The 18,887-nt window shown below is 42.1% G+C and overlaps 4 protein-coding genes across 6 annotated transcripts; all 4 read left to right on the top strand.

Annotated features, from left to right (window-relative positions):
* Positions 1-1,769: 1,769 nt before the first annotated feature.
* Positions 1,770-5,327, top strand: Sec61alpha (SEC61 translocon subunit alpha). The gene is made up of 4 exons (XM_017090190.4): positions 1,770-1,939; positions 2,175-2,242; positions 3,432-4,523; positions 4,593-5,327. The coding sequence occupies exons 1-4, from the start codon at positions 1,933-1,935 to the stop codon at positions 4,854-4,856; spliced, it is 1,431 nt and encodes a 476-aa protein (XP_016945679.1). The 5' UTR covers positions 1,770-1,932; the 3' UTR covers positions 4,857-5,327.
* A 214-nt stretch (positions 5,328-5,541) lies between these two features.
* On the top strand, positions 5,542-8,077 carry LOC108021663 (transmembrane protein 115). 2 transcript variants are annotated; one of them, XR_001768003.4, is made up of 4 exons: positions 5,542-6,293; positions 6,717-7,073; positions 7,229-7,792; positions 7,856-8,077. XR_001768003.4 is itself a non-coding variant. In XM_017090480.4 (3 exons), the coding sequence occupies exons 1-3, from the start codon at positions 5,770-5,772 to the stop codon at positions 7,695-7,697; spliced, it is 1,350 nt and encodes a 449-aa protein (XP_016945969.2). In that variant the 5' UTR covers positions 5,542-5,769; the 3' UTR covers positions 7,698-8,077. The 2 variants fall into 2 exon arrangements, 1 of the variants encoding a protein (XP_016945969.2); XM_017090480.4 differs by having other exon boundaries at positions 7,229-8,077.
* Positions 8,078-8,583: 506 nt separating this feature from the next.
* mmy (UDP-N-acetylglucosamine pyrophosphorylase mmy) lies at positions 8,584-16,404 on the top strand. 2 transcript variants are annotated; one of them, XM_017090049.4, is made up of 3 exons: positions 8,584-8,902; positions 11,711-12,097; positions 14,996-16,404. In XM_017090049.4, the coding sequence occupies exons 1-3, from the start codon at positions 8,842-8,844 to the stop codon at positions 16,108-16,110; spliced, it is 1,563 nt and encodes a 520-aa protein (XP_016945538.3). In that variant the 5' UTR covers positions 8,584-8,841; the 3' UTR covers positions 16,111-16,404. The 2 variants fall into 2 exon arrangements, with proteins under 2 accessions (XP_016945538.3, XP_016945540.3); XM_017090051.4 differs by lacking the exon at positions 8,584-8,902 and adding an exon at positions 11,203-11,361.
* Positions 16,405-17,213: 809 nt separating this feature from the next.
* On the top strand, positions 17,214-18,755 carry HemK1 (HemK methyltransferase 1). Its single transcript, XM_017070000.4, has 3 exons — positions 17,214-17,509; positions 17,571-18,091; positions 18,150-18,755. Exons 1-3 carry the CDS (start codon positions 17,297-17,299, stop codon positions 18,388-18,390), a joined length of 975 nt encoding a protein of 324 aa, XP_016925489.3. The 5' UTR covers positions 17,214-17,296; the 3' UTR covers positions 18,391-18,755.
* Positions 18,756-18,887: the final 132 nt, after the last annotated feature.

Here is an 18,887-nt window from a genome sequence, read left to right as displayed (position 1 = left end):
GCCTTTTTGCATGCGTCTAGATGCATATACATGCAACAGATGCAACAACATTTTGGACGCACTCTTTTTTAATGCACATAGTATGTACATAGGAATGCACCCATATGTACCTAGGAATGCACCCTGATGCACCTAGGAATGCACCCAAATGCAACAAGCTAGACACATTCCGGACGCACTCTTTTTTTAAGGCACTTGGAACATGTACCTAGGAATGCACCCAGATGTACATAGGAATGCATCCAGATGTACCCAGGAATGCACCCATATGTACCTGGGAATGCGCCCAGATGTACATAGGAATGCATCCAGATGTACCTAGGAATGCACCCAAATGCAACAAACTATAAACATTCTGGACGCACTCTTTTTTAATGAATGCATCCAGATGTACCTAGGAATGCACCCATATGTATCTGGGAGTGCATCCAGATTTACCTAGGAATGCACCCAGATTTACCTAGGAATGCACCCAAATTCAACAAACTAGAAACATTCTGTGATCATGAAAATAGTAGTGAACTTGATCTCACCACATTAGGCAGGAAAATCGATTGATAATCACAATTTATTTCAACGATGTTTTCAAAATAATAATTTACATTCTTAATTTTATCAGTTCAGCAGATTTTTTTATTATAAATTATTATAGTTTGCGCTTCAGGGCTTATAAACAAAAAAATCACAAAATTTGGGAGCTCATAAAAATAGTAGTGACTACTAAAAATTAAAAAAACTTAACTAAAAACTCCAAAATATCTCAAAAAATCATAATCTCTTATTATCTAGAATCTAATATTTAGGTGAATATCCAACACGGAGGTGCAACGGCGTGGCATGGAATCGATAAGGTCTTGGCACCGCTTTACAGGAATGTCATGCCAAGCTTGCTGAACCACCATCCACAGCTGAGTTTTGTTTATTGGTTTTACAATAGATACAGCTCTCTTAACATCCCCCCACAAGTTTTCAATAGGGTTTAAGTCCGGAGACTGAGCTGGCCATGTCATTACGTCGATCTCTTGTGATTTATTATTTTACATTTTCATCATTAAAATAATTAACAAATATTTTAACTTACTAATTGCGTTCTTAACTTCTTAAGTTTTTTTTTTTAAAACTTCTCACATCAAGTACTACTATTTTAATGAGCAGCCAATTTAGCTTATAATCAAAAATTACTCTAGGAATGCACCCAGATGCAACAAACTAGACAAACACTCTAGACACTATTTTTTAATGCACTCTAGACACATTCTGGAATGCACCCAGATGTACCTAGGAATGCATCCAAATGTACCTAGGAATGCACCCAGATGCAACGTTCTAGACACATTCCGGCGCACTCTTTTTAATGCACCTGGAACATGTACCTAGGAATGCACCCAAATTCAACAAACTAGACACATACCTAGGAATGCACCCACTTGTACCTAGGAATGCACCCGATGCACCTAGGAATGCACCCAGATCTACCTAGGGAATGCATCCAAATGTACCTAGGAATGCACCCAGATGCAACGTTCTAGACGCATTCCGGGCGCACTCTTTTTTAATGCACCTGGAACATGTGCCTGGGAATGCACCCAATTAACTCAGTTAACATAAAATGTCATTATTTAACAGAGCGAGTATGATAGTTACGCTGACAGATGGTACGTTTTGACGTTACGGCTGTCAACAAGAGAGCGACGTCGACTCGATAGTCGATAGAACATCGATATTCCCTATATTTGGGTAATCGCGGTCTCCTCACCTCTAAATTGACACGTCAACGTCGTCTGTTCGCTTCGTATTTTCGACCATTCGGTTTTTGAAATTTGAAGCGTTCGCTGCGCCGTCGAAGTGAGACTTTCTAACTTTTGTATAGAAAGCGCAATAACCAAGCCACCCACTCAGTTCCCAGGCGAGCGCTAGCACAAGTCCGGCAAAATGGGAAGTAAGTAGAACGTCCGCAAATCTCTGCGGTTCCGGAGTGCAGCGGTTTTTGTGTGAAAGTGCCGCCCTTGCGATGCCGCTCTCTCTCTCGCACCTCCGTCGCTCGTTGCTTACGTATACAAAAAAGATTCGGCGTACCCGAAAACCGAAAAAAAAACTGCAATTGCAAAATGGATAATAAAAACGAGTCTCTGAATCGCGTGTCTAATGCAACTGTTTCCATTCACTATTTGCAGTCAAGTTCCTGGAAGTAATCAAACCCTTCTGCAGTATACTGCCGGAAATCGCAAAACCCGAGCGCAAGGTGTGTATAACAAGCATTAATTAAAAGGTTAAAGTTGTCTAGAATGTTTCTTAAGTGTGGTGTTCCATAAAATGTTTAGAACTCAGTGAAATTGAGCGGTTTTTCTTCGTTTTACTTGTATTTCTCTGAGGCTAATCTCTCAACTTTGACCAGTGTTGCCAGCGCACGCGTTTTGTGGTTGCTTTCACTTGTCAAAAAGCGAACATCGCCACGCAAACAGTTTGCTCTTCATTTCGTAGCAGACGAGCAGCCACCAAACCACCCTGAAATAAACTAAACTATAGCTGAAATCTGATGAAATACCTTTTGTAGTACATTGCAATACAAATTTTCATTTAGTCTTCACAGATTTTGATATTTTTTAAAGTAAATTCTGCAATTTCCGCCCAAATATTATGTTTATTTAGCTTTAAAATAAATTAGTTTTAATTATTTTATTGTTCTTTATGAGTTTCTTTAACGATTTCATTCATAAGTCGCCCAATTTCCACCTCATTGCTTCTGCTACTTTTCTTATCACCTGGCTACTTGTTGCCATACTCCTATTTTATGCGCACACACACACGCACACCTCTCCTACACACTTTTTGACAACCAAACGCTACGTGGAAATGTCAAACTTCGGCTCCTCCGAAGAGCACACCCGAATCACTGTCGACGTCAGCTTCGTTTGTTTTTGTTGCTCCCAGTTGACAGCGATGACGACTACGTATTATATTTGTAGCTAACTTGATTTTGTTTAAACAATTCACACACGTACAGTGTTCGCCGTATACACATGGGAAAGCGTACATGTAGGTCAACATAGCGGCAGTTTTATTTATTAAGTTTACTTTCAAGGGTAAAAGAGACCTGAGTTTAAGCTGCTTAACTCAAAAATCATATTTATAAAATAAATGTTAAGGAAAATAATATAAAATTTAAAATATATAAAAGTGAGCCTTAAGTGGGTTTATCATTATTTTTAATAATTACAAAAAAAATACAAGGTGCAATTTAAACTATCATTTCGAATTTAATTTCGTTTAAAATAAATATTTCTTTTTTTAAAACAATAATTTTTTAACTACTAACATTCCATTAAATACCTTATTTACTCCCTGTAACCAATTAAGGAAACAAATTTACTACAAAGATAAAAATACTTGCAACATGACTCACACTGTGCTGTTTACTTTTTCCATTCCAGATCCAATTCAGGGAGAAAGTGCTATGGACCGCCATCACGCTGTTCATTTTCCTGGTATGTTGCCAGATCCCGCTCTTCGGCATCATGAGCTCGGACTCTGCGGATCCCTTCTACTGGATCCGTGTGATCCTGGCCTCCAACCGTGGTACGCTCATGGAGCTGGGTATCTCGCCCATCGTGACCTCGGGCCTGATCATGCAGCTGCTGGCCGGAGCGAAGATCATTGAAGTCGGCGATACGCCCAAGGACCGTGCTCTGTTCAACGGCGCCCAGAAGCTCTTCGGCATGGTGATCACCATCGGCCAGGCCATCGTCTATGTGATGACCGGCATGTACGGCGATCCGTCCGAGATTGGAGCCGGTGTCTGCCTGCTGATCATCATCCAGCTGTTCGCCGCTGGTCTGATTGTGCTGCTGCTCGATGAGCTCCTGCAGAAGGGATACGGACTGGGATCTGGTATTTCCCTCTTCATTGCCACCAACATTTGCGAAACGATCGTGTGGAAGGCGTTCAGCCCCACCACCGTGACGACGGGACGCGGTACCGAGTTCGAGGGCGCCGTGATTGCCCTGTTCCACCTGATGGCCACCAGGAACGATAAGGTGCGCGCCCTGCGTGAAGCCTTCTACCGCCAGAACCTTCCCAATCTGATGAACCTGCTGGCCACCGTGCTGGTGTTCGCTGTGGTTATATACTTCCAAGGCTTCCGCGTGGATCTTCCCATCAAGAGTGCCCGTTACCGCGGCCAGTACAGCAGCTACCCCATCAAGCTGTTCTACACCTCCAACATTCCCATCATCCTGCAGTCTGCGCTCGTGTCGAACTTGTACGTCATCTCCCAGATGCTGGCCGTCAAGTTCCAGGGCAACTTCTTCATTAACCTTCTGGGCGTGTGGGCTGATGTTGGAGGCGGCGGCCCGGCCCGCTCCTACCCCATTGGAGGTCTGTGCTACTACCTTTCGCCCCCGGAGAGCGTGGGCCACATCCTGACCGACCCCATCCACGCCTTGCTCTACATCGTCTTCATGTTGGGCTCCTGCGCGTTCTTCTCCAAGACCTGGATCGATGTGTCCGGCAGCTCAGCCAAGGATGTAAGCAGTGCTTGAACCAAACAAAATTTTTTAATACCATGACTTACCATTTACTCTTTCTCCCCGCAGGTTGCCAAGCAGCTGAAGGAGCAGCACATGGTTATGCGCGGCCATCGCGAGAACTCGATGATCCACGAGCTGAACCGCTACATCCCAACGGCGGCTGCCTTCGGCGGTCTCTGCATTGGAGCGTTGTCGGTGATGGCCGACTTCCTGGGAGCCATCGGCTCCGGAACGGGTATCCTGCTGGCGGTGACCATCATCTACCAGTACTTTGAGATTTTCGTTAAGGAGCAGTCCGAGATGGGAGGCATGGGCACGCTGCTGTTCTAAGCAGCCTAGGAGTTCACCCGCGATCCAATCAACAATAACAAATACTTCATCATACTTCCCACACGCTCGCTCGCTCCCATTAAAAACAAACTAAATTACCTGATTGGTTTTTTTTTTCGTCCTCTGTCCAATAACACCCACAGTAAGCGTAAATTGTAAGGCCTTTGGCTGCTATTTCCATCTTCCAAAACCGAGAGAAGCGTCGTATATAAAAAGGCATGAGAGAAACTTTATTTTGAATAGTTTTAGTTGTATTCAAATGTGAGACTATGTTGCTTAAGTTCAATATTTCTGCGAATTGATTGAATTTCAATGCAATAACTTGTTTTAATATTAAATCAATTGAATTATACTTTAAATACCAACGTGAATGAAGACATTGAAATTATTAAAGCGAAGATGTACATCAAACGAACACATGCATACAAATTGTCATAATAAAACGTAAATTAGATAACTTTTTTAAAAGAATTGGGTGTTTTAATGCGGATTAATTTGGTGTTACTAAGGCGATTCCGTATATTGTCATTGGTTTATGAAGCACATTGCATATTGGGTTTTGCATACATCACATTTAAATGTTTAAACTCAGCTTAGGAACTGGCGCCCAGGTTTGAAAATCGATATCGTCGATTAACCGCCCATCGCCTTGCCAGTGTGACCGAATCAAGCCAATTCAAAGGTATTTTCCCTGGACCAGCGACTGGTCATGCTGGGGCAACAAAAATTGGAAATAGTGGAGCAAAATCGTAAATATTAGCAAATGAGCCACTTTTACGCCCCCCGAACGTGTTGAGTTGAGTGGCCTACAAGCACCGAAGCGCATTTAACATCCGCCGGATCGAGTCCGCCGCCCAGGAGCTCCCGGGACACCCAGAAAGCCGTGTGAACTCCAGGCGAAGCGATCGGTGCCATGTCAGCTCCGCTGGCCAGAAATTGGCCGTACATCTGGCAGCAGATGAACGCCCTGCTGCACAACACCTCGCCGGTGATCACCCTGATCTGCGTGGTAACCACCTTTGGCTACCTGCTCTCCTTCTCGGAGACCGCCATCCTGCTGCTCAGCGTCACGCCAGGATACATCCTGCCCAACGGCAAGTTCTGGATATGGACCGCCTTCACTTTCTGCTTCATTGAGCTGCACTGGTGGGAGGTGGCCGTAGATGTGGTCACCGTGGGCCTCTGCGGCAAGATGCTGGAGCCCCTGTGGGGCCAGCTGGAGATGTTCAAGTTCTTCGCGCTGAGCAACTTTGGTGTCTCGCTGCTGACCACGGTTTATTACCTGTTCTACTACATGGTCACCAAGAACCCGACCATCCTCTTCGACGTCCACATCCATGGACTGGCCGGCTACGTGGCCGGCATCTGCGTGGCCGTGAGACAGATAATGCCCGATCACCTGATCTTCAAGACGCGCTACGGACGTCTGACCAATAGGTGAGGCATTTGATAAGTATAATTTGGAATTAACTGCAAATTTTAGCATTAATAACTAACGCTGATACGCTTTAGATATTAGTAAAGGTTAATAGATACCTATATCATTAATGCCAAAGATTCGTTGTTAGTTTCTTGACATTATTGCGTTTGCGTATGAAATATGTTAAGATACAAATTCAACTGTTCAGAAAAGCTAGATTACGTTGGAAATATTAGCAATGTAACTCGACAACCTATGAACTTAGAAGCATGGTTCACAGGACCACTGATTCACCGACCTATAAAATAGAGTATAAATAAGCGTGAGTTTGATGCACTTTGAAAACATCTGTAGATTGTATATATATAAGCTATAAGCTAAAGAATTGTATGCAAATAACGAATAACAATGCGATTTAATTATCATTTTCTATCATACAGGAACGTTCCCCTCACCGTGCTCATTGCGGCCATTATATCTTGGGCCATTGGCCTCCTGGATGGCACTTATCCGGCAATGTTTGCCTCTGGATCGCTGGTCTCCTGGATCTATCTTCGCTTCTACCAACACCATCCCAATGGGCGTGGCGATAGCTCGGAGAGCTTCACGTTCGTCAGCTTCTTCCCGAACGTATCGCAGCCGTTTATCAGCGTATTGGTTAATCCCATTTACAACTGCTGTTTGCGGGCGGGCGTGGTCAAGACGCCCACTCCACTGCGGACGATATCTACGTCTAGCTTGACGTCGATATCGGTGCAAATGCCGGGCGTGGATCCGCACGATATCGAGCGAAGGCGGTGAGTAGAATAGCCTTAGCTAAATGTTATGTTTAATCAGCACTTTTCTGGAGTCAACTATGCTTATCTAAGGAACATAACAAGTTATTAATTGTTTGTTAGATAGGCAATGTTAACTATTTGTGCATGTAATGATTACCTTTGTTGTGTTTCAGACAAATTGCTTTGAAGGCACTAAGCGAGCGTTTGAAGTCCACGGACTCCACTCGCCACTCCCAGTTGCCCAAGTCGTTCCCGCAGCAGTCGCAGCTGCAGCACCACCACCAGCATGCGCCGCATCAGCAGCAGAAGCATCACAGTCATGGAGGTGGGCATAGCCACAGCCACGGAGCGGGCCACAGTCACAGCCATGGAGCGGGCCATGGCCATAGTCATGGTCCCGGCCCCGCTCAGATGCCGCAGCCCGAATTCCTCAAGCCCACCGGCAGCTCTACCCAGCTGCCCATCACAACGTCGCGGGCGGAGCCGCGCATGATCAGCACAATGAGTCCGATCGCAATACCCATGCCGGCGCCACCGCCCAAGGAGGGGAATGTACCGGGTCTGGGCGATGAATCCTCAACCGGCGGCGGGGCTACACTTATCAACCTGGACGACGTACCGTCCACGTCTTCGACGGCCTAGACAGTGGTTCTATGCAAACATAAATGAATTTTTGATATTTAAACGAATGATCTAATGATTTACGCCCATGTTTTGTATGATCCTGCATCAAGTATGTACGTACCCGCCCCAAAAGCTCCGTGTTCCCCTTTTGTAATTACCGTTCGTGTGTTTCGTAGTGTCCTGTAGATTAACGCTTGCTTGCTGCGCACACCGCCGGCCGTGCTTCTAGGAACAGTGAAGTAATACGAGAAAAGCAAAAACAAATACCTTCCAGGCGATTTGAAAATAACTAGAGCCTTTACATAGATGCATACTTTCTGTTGTAGTCTTTACATGTAATTGAAAATGATGCTTTATTTAGTTAATAACTGTAAATATATTTAAAACTCCAAAAATAATGTGTTTGACTTGTAGAGTTTATTTCTTTGCAATTCTCCTTTCTGTTTTTAACGAGCTATATGGGGTTTTTTTTAATATTTTATAATCAAAGAAGTATTTAAATTAAAGGTTTTCGTAATGTACCTAAAACATAGTTATACATTGTATAAATCATAACATCCCTCGCAAACCGGAAATACAGATACTGATAAATAATACATAAAATCATACTTGCATTTATGATCAGAAAAAAGTATACTCTTTAATTTTCTAATTTTCATAAAATGACTTCTACTTATTAAAGATTAATAATACAAATTGAGCGTCAATCAAGAAGTCTTAAACCCAAATTTTAAACTAAACTTAGGTAAATCAGCCGTAATATTAATATCATAATTATTCAATAATTATTTTTTTAAATTTACTGGCTACTAAACTGTTTAGTATATTTTCCAGTGCCCGGTGACAGTGCTCTGAATCCCAAGATCTACCTCTGGGCACACTGGCCGTCAGCTGGGCGCAACCGTTTGTAATCGATATCGATTCTCCGCCCAATTGGGGCTCATACAAAAAATTACACATCAGTCGCGTTCGGACTGCACATTTTCGGTTTGTTTATTTACCCAGCGCATATGTTTGGTGACCACCCACTGTTGTGCGTTGTTGGACCACGTCGGGATTAGGATGATGCCATAGACTCGTTGGCGGGCAAGGCACAGTCACTGCAAGAACAATTCGCACGGAAAGGGGGACGAGTGGAGCCATACAGGGTGTTTCTGGCGAAATGGGTCGCAACAACTTCAGTTCGCAGCACCAGCAGACAAATGTGAGACGCCATCGCAATGGTTAGTATAAAAAACCTCACTCAAAAACACTGATAATGATAAAAGAAACCCAGTGCCGAGAGCTGTGATAAGGGGTAAAAAGCGGAAAGCACACAATCATACAAACATGTGTAAACAACTTATTTGCTATCGCTGTTTCGTTCCGTTTTTTGGGGACTGTGTGCGTGTGTGGGTGTGTTTTGGTTTCTGCTTTTTGCTTTTGCTGTTTTTATGCCTACGTGTATGTTGCTTTGTGGCGAAAAAACAAGAAAATCGAATGAAAGATACCCTATAATCACTACATTTTTGAAAAAGGAACATACCTTAAACATTATAAAAACACATCTTATTCCCTGTCTTACTTAAACTTGCCAAATTCTAAAGTTCCTTAGTTAATATTAGAGAATTCAAGAGCTTATTTTTTAATGATTACAAAACACTAAATAATATTTAATTTTAGTTGGCTACAATATTTAAGCAATATCAAATTCAAACAATTCTAATGAGAAGGTACATAAACATTGTACCATATTGTAAAAAGAACATTTCTTTTGCAAATTGCGGTTTTAGTTCAAATTCCTTAGATCTAAAATTCTTGACGTTAATACGAAGAACTAAAGTGGCTAGTAGTTATTGACACATGCATCAAAAATGAAATGTTTATTCCGATGTATTTCAACAAAAATAGTATATAATTAATTTATAAATAGAAGACATAATGTTATATATTTTACATGAAAAAAAGTGTAACTGAATAATGGTATTGATAACTTAATGTAAAGGCTGCTTCTATACAAAAAATTGGTATATGAATTTCAAGAATTAAAATCGACCCATACATTTATGTATGTGTTATATTTGCATACTCCTAAGATTAAAAGATTGCCGCTATCTGTTACATACTTTTGCACATATCTGCTTTACAATTAATGGGTATAAAAACCAATCAAACCGGCCCAACACGATCTTATATGCATATTAGCCTTTGTTTTGCCATATTTTCGTCAGTTCTTGGCTCACTTAAATGCCATAACCTTTTCAACCACTCCCGATAACCCACTTAACTAGTTTGTAAGCCAGCGGGGTAACTAGTTTATCAGGAACTGAACTACATTGTAGGTGCCGCCCTTAAGTGTTTCCTTGTGGCTAGAGTTTCTTGGACTCCGGGCAGCACCTCTTACTTTCACAAAAACTAAAGCCCGTGTTCAGGGCCATTTGGTTTCGATTTCGGTTTCTGATTTTTCGCTTTGCATTTGCAACACGGCTTGGCAAATTTGCCCCGCAGCTGAAATGCGATTGGGATTGCTGCAGCCCCAGTAGCCGTATCGCTCAAAACAAAGCCGTGTAATCAAGCGAGACAGTCACCTGATCGACTTGTTGATACCCCATGAAAGGGAGTAAGTCTTATGACCAGTCAAGGGCTTATATGTGGAATAGAGCCGTACAAAATAATCATAAACATGCCAATTGTAGTTATGTAATAAATGCTTTTAGGTATTAAGCAACACAAAAATGATTATTAAGTTTCGCGCAATGCTTGTCACAAAAATCACTCATACGACATGTTTGACTAAAAATTTCACATTTCTAAAATTACCAAAATAAGAACAACAATCCCTTGGATCCAAGTCTTGGATACGCCACTGGTAAAAAAAATCGTAGACTATTAAAAATTGATTCTTAACTATAAAAATATCAGCATTTAAAGAAAATTATAAGGAAGTTGTATTCAGAAACATTGTTGAAATTCGCTTTAACAGCTGGTTAAATAAATGCTGGCATATTATTCTTAATTTACTTCAATTACAACAAGGTTGTGCATATTAAGATCACTTAACAGGTGTACCAGTTTTTATACCTAGTATTCATGACGTTAAATAGGCTTTCCTTCTGTCAGAATGAAGAGATTTTGGAGTTTAGAGTAATAATACTTGAAATAATTCTTCAGGTGCCAACGTAGATAATGTTGTTTTTAAATGGACTCCCTACGCCTCATGAGCCAAGGAACTCTTATATCACCCTCAGTTTAAAGGGACGTCTTTGAAGCATGCATCACCTACCCATTGAAATGTTGTTTGCTGTATGTTCCCACCAAGATCTCCACCCACCTGGCCGGGTTTTACAGGGTATCTGCAAGCAACTGGCATGGTCATGTTAATACGCGGCTGCAAATACGTTAAGAGACACACTCTCGCACACCATCGCTCCCAAATACCAATATATAACCTGCACACGGGCTACTGCCATTCAGATATTCAGACAGTCGCACAGACAGAGACAGATGGAGGCGATGGTGGCGATGGAGGCGAAGGCAGTGACGGCGACAGCTCCACTTCGAGCAAGAAAAACCACTGAGGGCGATCGCTTGGCGCTCAGTTGCGCGCTGGTTACCACGTATAACGGTTCGCATTAAAGCCCGGAGAACCCGAACACTGTCTTTTTATCGCACTCGCCCAATAATCACTCAGCGGGAGAGAAAAGTAAATACACACCTTCTGGAGAGCCTGCTCCATTAGCTAAATAAACAAATAGATAGGAGCAATCTTGATGTTATCAGGAAACAAAAACATCATATTTAAAAAGCTTTAGGTTTTTATCCATCTAAAAATGCGCCATCTTAAACGCTCTAATATCATAATCAATTTCACATCATCCTGAGTGATTTTACAAAATTACGCCAAAAACGGAATACTTTGATAAGATGGCTATGGCTATCAGAGTGTTTAAGATATTAAAAACCATTGAGATCAATTTAATATCATCTAATATAATCATATTTTTATTTTGTTTTAATATATTTACTCACATTTTGTCTTTACCTTTTTGCAGCTGGCGGTGCCGCAGCAAAATCAACCAACGCAGCCAAACCTTCGCCAACAATGACGGACTACCTGTCGCTGCACTCGCGACTCGCCCAGGTGGGCCAGGAGCACCTGCTCAAGTTCTGGCCAGAGCTCTCAAATGACGAACGCGCCGAATTGGTACGGGACATCGAGGAGCTGAATCTGGACGAGATCAAGTTGTACTTCGATCGGGCCACGGTCTCGATGAACGAGAATGGCATTAAGCTGGACGATCGCCTGCAGCCGCTGCCCGAGGGCAAGCTGATCTCCATTGCCCGGGCGCCGTCGGAGAAGTTGGCCGCCTACCGGGATGAGGGTCTCCTGCAGATCAGCAACGGACATGTCGCTGTGTTGCTTATGGCGGGCGGACAAGGTGAGATGATGTATTACTATACCAATGGGAGTTATTAAAACGCTTCTGTTAACTATGGGGAATTTTTAAGAGGGATACACAAGTGTTTCTAATTGTGTTTAATTAGTGAAATATATTATAAAGGTATTTGCTAGAGCAGTTTGGTGGAAAAGTTAGACTTTTATAGATCAACCAGGCAGTTGGCAATCTTTTATGACGCATAGGTGTATTTGAGATAATCATATGTTTGACTCTTTAAACATTGATAACGAAAATATACTACTAATAAGGTACTAGGAGTTTATAGAATATTAAATGAAGTTTATTTAGATGTATATATACTTTAAATCTAGATCCTGAAGGATGAAGAATAGGATACTTCGCTTTAGTTAGGAATCCTAAATAATGGCATGTTTGCCACACTTTTCTTTATATTATGCAACTAATTCGTTTATTTTAAGCGCAGTGCACATCTCTTTTCAATGTTATTTCCTTTGATACCATAAAAGGTGAGATATTTTTATCATTCCGCAATCAGCCACCCACCAAACTTGCTTGTTGGTGTGCAGTACACATATGTAAGCTGAACTACAGCAAAAACTCCAACATTATCGGGGTGTGTGTGTGCTCTTATAAAAGCTAATTAACTTGATATAAAAGTGCTCCATCGAGCTCACAACTACACGCAACCTCAATCAGCTGCCCACTCATGCAGCTGCATTGTAAATGTAATTGTGATTCCGTTTGCAAGACAAAAAATCAACTAAAAATAAAAACACGCCAGGCCAGCAACAATTTTAAGCCATTCTTATGGCAAGACTTGCCTTTCTTTTTTTATTTCTGCCCGGGCCAGTGCTCTTTTGAGTGGGAATATTGAAATTGTGGACGGCATTTGACATTTCCTTACGCGATCCACGATCGACTGATGGAGTGCAGTCCAGTCACGTAATTGCCTTTCGGAAAATCAAGAAAATACAGTTTTAAAGTTGGGGCAGGGCAATGAAACCCGCCTATTCGTATTGTTATTTCTTTCACGTTCAACTTCAAGAAATCCAATAAATAGTAGAACTAGATAACGCTTTGATTCCCGAGAATTTTCGGTCAAGTGTGGAAGTTCCGTTTGCCGAACCGATAAGCCATATTTCATATACAGCCGATAATTAAAAACCGGTAGTGGAACTGACCTTAAGCAAGCCGCTTAAAAATGTTAAAATGGTGCAGACAAAAGACAATATAAAGAGCGGATCGAAACTTGTTTATAAGGCCAACCGGGTGGGATATAAAAAACGCTGCAGTTCTTCTTATTGAATGATTAATCGATTCAGAGATGGGGAAATACCTCTTACAATTCTTTTTTAAGGTAGATTATAATACAATAATAAGCCTTGAAATTATATTTCAGTTTCAACACCGTTAGACCAGTTTTATATTATATATAAATATATTTTTAGACAACATTAGCCCTTATTAAAACTACAGTGGAATGCTTAGATGTATTACTTTTATAACACCAGTTTACAAAAAAAAATTGATGAAATACGCCTTTCAGGAAACCTTTGTTTTCCGGTAAGATACATCTCCCTGATTAAGAAAAGGGCACTTAAAATTTTTTCTATGGTACCAATTTTTTTTTAAGTGTAAAAAACGTTTTTCGCACTTTTTTATTTTCTAACTCGAGTTGTGATAAACCGAATTCGGTCATTAAGGACTCATTTTACAGGTAATAGAATGCCCTTTAACTTTCTTATACACATCATTAAGTTCCATTCATTAGTTCAAAAGCTACACTTCGTCAAAGTTGAAAAATTTGGAAAAAAATCAAAAACGCTGGCATAAATGGCTTCTTTAAAAATACACGCGTAAAAACCGAAATTAGTTTTAGGTTGTTTTCTTGAAGGCTGAACCATAACGGAGAATATGCGCCATAGATCACGACAATCCGTTGGTAAATCGATTTTTAACAGATTTTTAAACGTATATACCCAAGTTCAGTATTCGTGAGCAGCGGCCGTTAAACGTTATCTTAAATTTTCAGTGTTGGGGAACGTAAGAATTTGGTGCAAGTTGTTATGCATAACGTCAGTTTCCTTGCTATTAGCGCTGGGCAAGCTAAAAAGTATGCGATTGCAGTTACGAGGAAATCATTTTTATATATTTTTAGCAAGGAAACTGACGTTATGCATAACAACTTGCACCAAATTCTTACGTTCCCCAACACTGAAAATTTAAAATAACGTTTAACGGCCGCTGCTCCCGAATACTGAACTTGGGTATATACGTTTAAAAATCTGTTAAAAATCGATTTACCAACGGATTGTCGTGATCTATGGCGCATATTCTCCGTTATGGTTCAGCCTTCAAGAAAACAACATAAAACTAATTTCGGTCTTTACGCGTGTATTTTTAAAGAAGCCATTTATGCCAGCGTTTTTGATTTTTTTCGAAATTTTTCAACTTTGACAAAGTGTAGCTTTTGAACTAATGAATGGAACTTAATGATGTGTATAAGAAAGTTAAAGGGCATTCTATTACCTGTAAAATGAGTCCTTAATGACCGAATTCGGTTTATCACAACTCGAGTTAGAAAATAAAAAAGTGCGAAAAACGTTTTTTACACTTAAAAAAAAATTGGTACCATAGAAAAAATTTTAAGTGCCCTTTTCTTAATCAGGGAGATGTATCTTACCGGAAAACAAAGGTTTCCTGAAAGGCGTATTTCATCAATTTTCTTTTGTAAACTGGTGTAATCAGCTTTTATCTTTTATGCAATTATAATTCTGAATTACATAATTAAGGGAAGCAGATACCATCATATCATTAATGTAGAAGTAAATGTTTAAGGATTACTAGAAAAATGTATGAAATTAATATTTCACCGACTTCATCAATTCCCAACTAATGTTTGGTTATTCTTTCCAGGCACACGACTTGGTTTCGATCATCCCAAGGGAATGTACGACGTGGGTCTGCAGTCCCGGAAGACTCTGTTCCGCATTCAGGCCGAGCGGATCCTGAAGCTGGAGGAGCTGGCGCAGGAAGCAAACGGCAAGCGTGGTCACATCACCTGGTACATAATGACGTCGGAGCACACGGTGCAACCCACTTACGACTACTTTGTGGCCAACAACTTCTTTGGCTTGAAGGCGGAAAACGTGCTGCTGTTCGAGCAGGGATCGCTGCCGTGCTTTGAATACGATGGACGCATCATTCTGGACGAGAAGCACCGAGTGGCGCGAGCACCCGACGGTAACGGAGGCATCTACAGGGCGATGAAACGCCAAGGTATACTGGACGACATGCAGAAGCGGGGTGTATTATATCTGCACGCCCACAGCGTGGACAACATCCTGATTAAGGTGGCCGATCCCGTGTTCATCGGCTACTGTGTGCAGGAGAAGGCCGAGTGCGCCGCTAAGGTGGTGGAGAAGGCGGCGCCCAACGAGGCCGTCGGCGTGGTGGCCATAGTCGATGGCAAATACCAGGTGGTGGAGTACAGCGAGATCTCGGCCAAAACAGCAGAGATGCGCAATTCGGACGGCAGGCTGACCTTTAGTGCTGGAAACATTTGCAATCATTTCTTTAGCTCAAGCTTTCTGCAGAAGATCGGCAGCACGTTCGAGCAGGAGCTGAAGCTGCACGTGGCCAAAAAGAAGATCCCCTTCGTCGACAATGCCGGCAAGCGGCTGACCCCCGACAAACCGAACGGAATCAAGATTGAGAAGTTCGTTTTCGATGTGTTCGAGTTTGCCCAGAAATTCGTGGCTATGGAAGTGCCACGCGACGAGGAGTTCAGCGCCCTGAAGAACTCCGATGTGGCTGGCAAGGATTGCCCCAGCACTGCCCGATCGGACCTCCATCGGCTGCACAAGAAGTATATCGAAAACGCCGGCGGCATCGTGCACGGTGAAGTCTGTGAGATCTCGCCGTTCGTCACGTACGCCGGGGAGAATCTCGCCTCGCAGGTTGAGAGCAAGTCGTTCACCAGTCCCGTCTACCTCCGGGACACCCGCGATCCCCTGCACGGACACCTCTAAGCCGAGGGCTGCGTCGACGCATAGACTGATGACGGATGGTAGTTGTTTCGGTTATTTGTACATTTTTTGTTTACCGTTTTTGAACGTCATGATTCCCAAACTAATAGTTAGCGCACGGAAATTCCATTGATTTCAGTACTTAAAGGAGACTTGTAAAAATTTGTTACCTATTGTGTCCGTTGTTTTTTCGTTTTGGAAATAATTGTGCAATCGTAATGTGAATATATACAATATATAGAGCATGTAATGAATATTTTAATATGTTGTAAAATACAAAAATTATAGGTACGGCAACGCGAAATGATTTTTACTTCTTGGGCAAGTAATGTATATCGAGTAAACACTAGGCCAATCCCATGTGAGCAGGTGTCGTTGTCTATTTACAAGGTTCTTGAGTAGATATCAGTTAAATGGCTTATTTGAACAATACAATTGACAATTCCTTTAGTTGACTTATACCTGCAGATGGACTTGGCTATAAAATCAATTGCGCATTAATAAATTATGTGATAGTATTCAATTCTTGTACATTCTTTTAAATCTGACGCTAAGCCATAAACACTTCATAACAATTATATTTCTTTTTTTCAATGTAATATACACTTTTCGATCTTTTTTATCCGTAATAAATTGGTAGTTCGGTAATACAAAATATTATTGAAAAACATTATTTTTTTACCAAATATATTTAATGATCACATCAGCTTAAACTAAACCATGAAAAGATAGAGTAGCTGAGTTAAAAATGCATTTTACTAACACAGACAAATTAAGATTGAATATTATATTAGAAATAAATTATATTCTATTCTTTTTCCGAAGATCTGATAGGCTTAATAGACCAAATCATAACATTCCCTTTTCCAAAGGGAGTCATTATGTTATAATAATATAGTTTACGCAACAATAAACAAAAAGGGTTTACTGCAATCAGGGCGTGAACAATGATGAGGGGTTTTTTGCGCAGCCAAGTTCTAATAGATCACACATTCAAACATTCCGCCAAAGAACTCGAAAGGCAGTCACACCTTTCCGGGCAACGGTAACACTTGGAGCGTGAACAATCATGTCACGTTTTTTCAAATTCCCACTGGTATATTGTAACGGTCGTGCAACGGTCACGCTGGAACGAACTGGCGTCAAAATTTTGATGTTAATCAATAGCAATTAGATAATAAGTGAAATTATGCTTAGACAATTGACACGGTCAGTGGGCCTGACCTCGCGGCTGCTCAGGCAGGTCAACTATGCCACGAATTCCCCAACCGGCCAGTCCCAGATTCCCGTGACCAAGGCCCTGGAAATTGGGCAGTGGGCGGAAAAGCTCAAGGCCGCCGGAGTCGAGGACACTGAATTCAACCTCAAGTGCATCGTGTCGCATGTCCTAAAGCAAAAATTCGTAAGGTTTCTGTCAGAAATGAGGTACCATCATCCAAATTAACCTCTCTTATCATCCGTAGAATTCCGTTCCGGACTCCTTTGATCAGCTGCACTTCAATGCCGGCCAGCTGGCGGACTTCGAGCGCTTTCTGGAGGCCCGTTGTGCCCGGATGCCGCTGCAGCACATCATCGGTGAGTGGGACTTCATGGACATTACCCTGAAGACTTCACCCTCGGTCTTTATTCCGCGCCCCGAGACGGAGGAGTTTGTGCGCCTGGTGATCGACGATCACAAGAATGCCAAGCACGTGGATATGCTGGAGGTGGGCTGCGGCTCGGGTGCCATGTCCTTGTCCATGCTGCACAGCTTGCCGCAGGTGGAGGCCACCGCCATCGAGAGGAGCAAGGCGGCCACCGTGCTGGCGGCGGAGAACGCCAAGATGCTGGGTCTGCTGGACCGCTTTAGGGTGCACAACCACACCATGGAGGAGGACAAGTATTTGCCGGAAGAGCTCAAGGATCAGAAGTACGACCTGATCATCTCGAATCCGCCCTACGTCAAGACGGAGGAGTTCCAGTATCTTCACCCCGAGGTGGTTGTGTGAGTTGAGCCTTCTTATGCCACATGATTCAGTTTTATGACCATCTTTTATTCCTAGTTATGAGAACCTCAATGCCCTGGATGGTGGCTCCGATGGATTGAAGGTGGCCCGGCTGGTTTTCGAACTGGCCTGCCGGCATCTTCGCCCCGGCGGCAAGCTCTGGCTGGAGCTGGGAAACGACCATCCGCCGATGGTGAAGACCATAATGAATCTGAAGTACGAGGGGCGCCTCAAGTTCATCGCCGGCTACAGTGACCAGTATAAGCGCGAGAGATTCGTCCAGATCGAGAAGGTCTAGGCGATGTTACCTCATAGACGGGACAGGATTACATGATTTAGACAATGCAATTAGCTATTACAATGCCCATGCATTTAGCTGTGATTTGATTTATGACCACAAAACCTGCACGCTGCCCAGAGACTCACAGGCATATATATTGATTATATATCGCTATTAATCTTAAAGTTTTAATCTTGTTGCAATAGTTCATTGAAATCTATATATTGATTATATAGCTATTAATTTATTAGTTTTGTGTATGGACCCTGCAGAAATAGACGAGCTGTTGGAAAAGGTATTACTTCTTAGACAGGCAGATTTGATTTGGATAACGCAATTAGCTTTTTAAAATATATCTGTGACTTGATTTATGATCAATATAATTCATTACTTTGTAAATCTTTTGCCTGATATGATGATCAGATTGTGGAGATCATGAAGGTCTTAGCTGGATACTTCATAGATACGTCCATATGGTTCGGATAGTTCTATGAGCTACTGCGCTTTGATTAATG

This window comes from Drosophila suzukii, chromosome 2L (assembly GCF_043229965.1).
Source record: "Drosophila suzukii chromosome 2L, CBGP_Dsuzu_IsoJpt1.0, whole genome shotgun sequence".
Classification (NCBI taxonomy): domain Eukaryota; kingdom Metazoa; phylum Arthropoda; class Insecta; order Diptera; family Drosophilidae; genus Drosophila; species Drosophila suzukii.
The sequence above is the reverse complement of the archived record's forward strand: the minus strand, read 5'-3'. Positions and strand labels throughout refer to the sequence as shown.

Coding starts and splice junctions, on each gene's coding strand:
- Sec61alpha (XM_017090190.4), top strand. Junction 2,243..3,431: donor TCGCAAAACCCGAGCGCAAG/GTGTGTATAACA, acceptor TTTCCATTCCAG/ATCCAATTCAGGGAGAAAGT. Junction 4,524..4,592: donor CCGGCAGCTCAGCCAAGGAT/GTAAGCAGTGCT, acceptor TTCTCCCCGCAG/GTTGCCAAGCAGCTGAAGGA.
- LOC108021663 (XM_017090480.4), top strand. CDS start 5,770: ATGTCAGCTCCGCTGGCCAGAAATTGGCCGTACATCTGGCAGCAGATG. Junction 6,294..6,716: donor TACGGACGTCTGACCAATAG/GTGAGGCATTTG, acceptor TCTATCATACAG/GAACGTTCCCCTCACCGTGC. Junction 7,074..7,228: donor CACGATATCGAGCGAAGGCG/GTGAGTAGAATA, acceptor GTTGTGTTTCAG/ACAAATTGCTTTGAAGGCAC.
- mmy (XM_017090049.4), top strand. CDS start 8,842: ATGGGTCGCAACAACTTCAGTTCGCAGCACCAGCAGACAAATGTGAGA. Junction 8,903..11,710: donor TGTGAGACGCCATCGCAATG/GTTAGTATAAAA, acceptor ACCTTTTTGCAG/CTGGCGGTGCCGCAGCAAAA. Junction 12,098..14,995: donor GCTTATGGCGGGCGGACAAG/GTGAGATGATGT, acceptor TATTCTTTCCAG/GCACACGACTTGGTTTCGAT.
- HemK1 (XM_017070000.4), top strand. CDS start 17,297: ATGCTTAGACAATTGACACGGTCAGTGGGCCTGACCTCGCGGCTGCTC. Junction 17,510..17,570: donor ATGTCCTAAAGCAAAAATTC/GTAAGGTTTCTG, acceptor TATCATCCGTAG/AATTCCGTTCCGGACTCCTT. Junction 18,092..18,149: donor CTTCACCCCGAGGTGGTTGT/GTGAGTTGAGCC, acceptor TTTTATTCCTAG/TTATGAGAACCTCAATGCCC.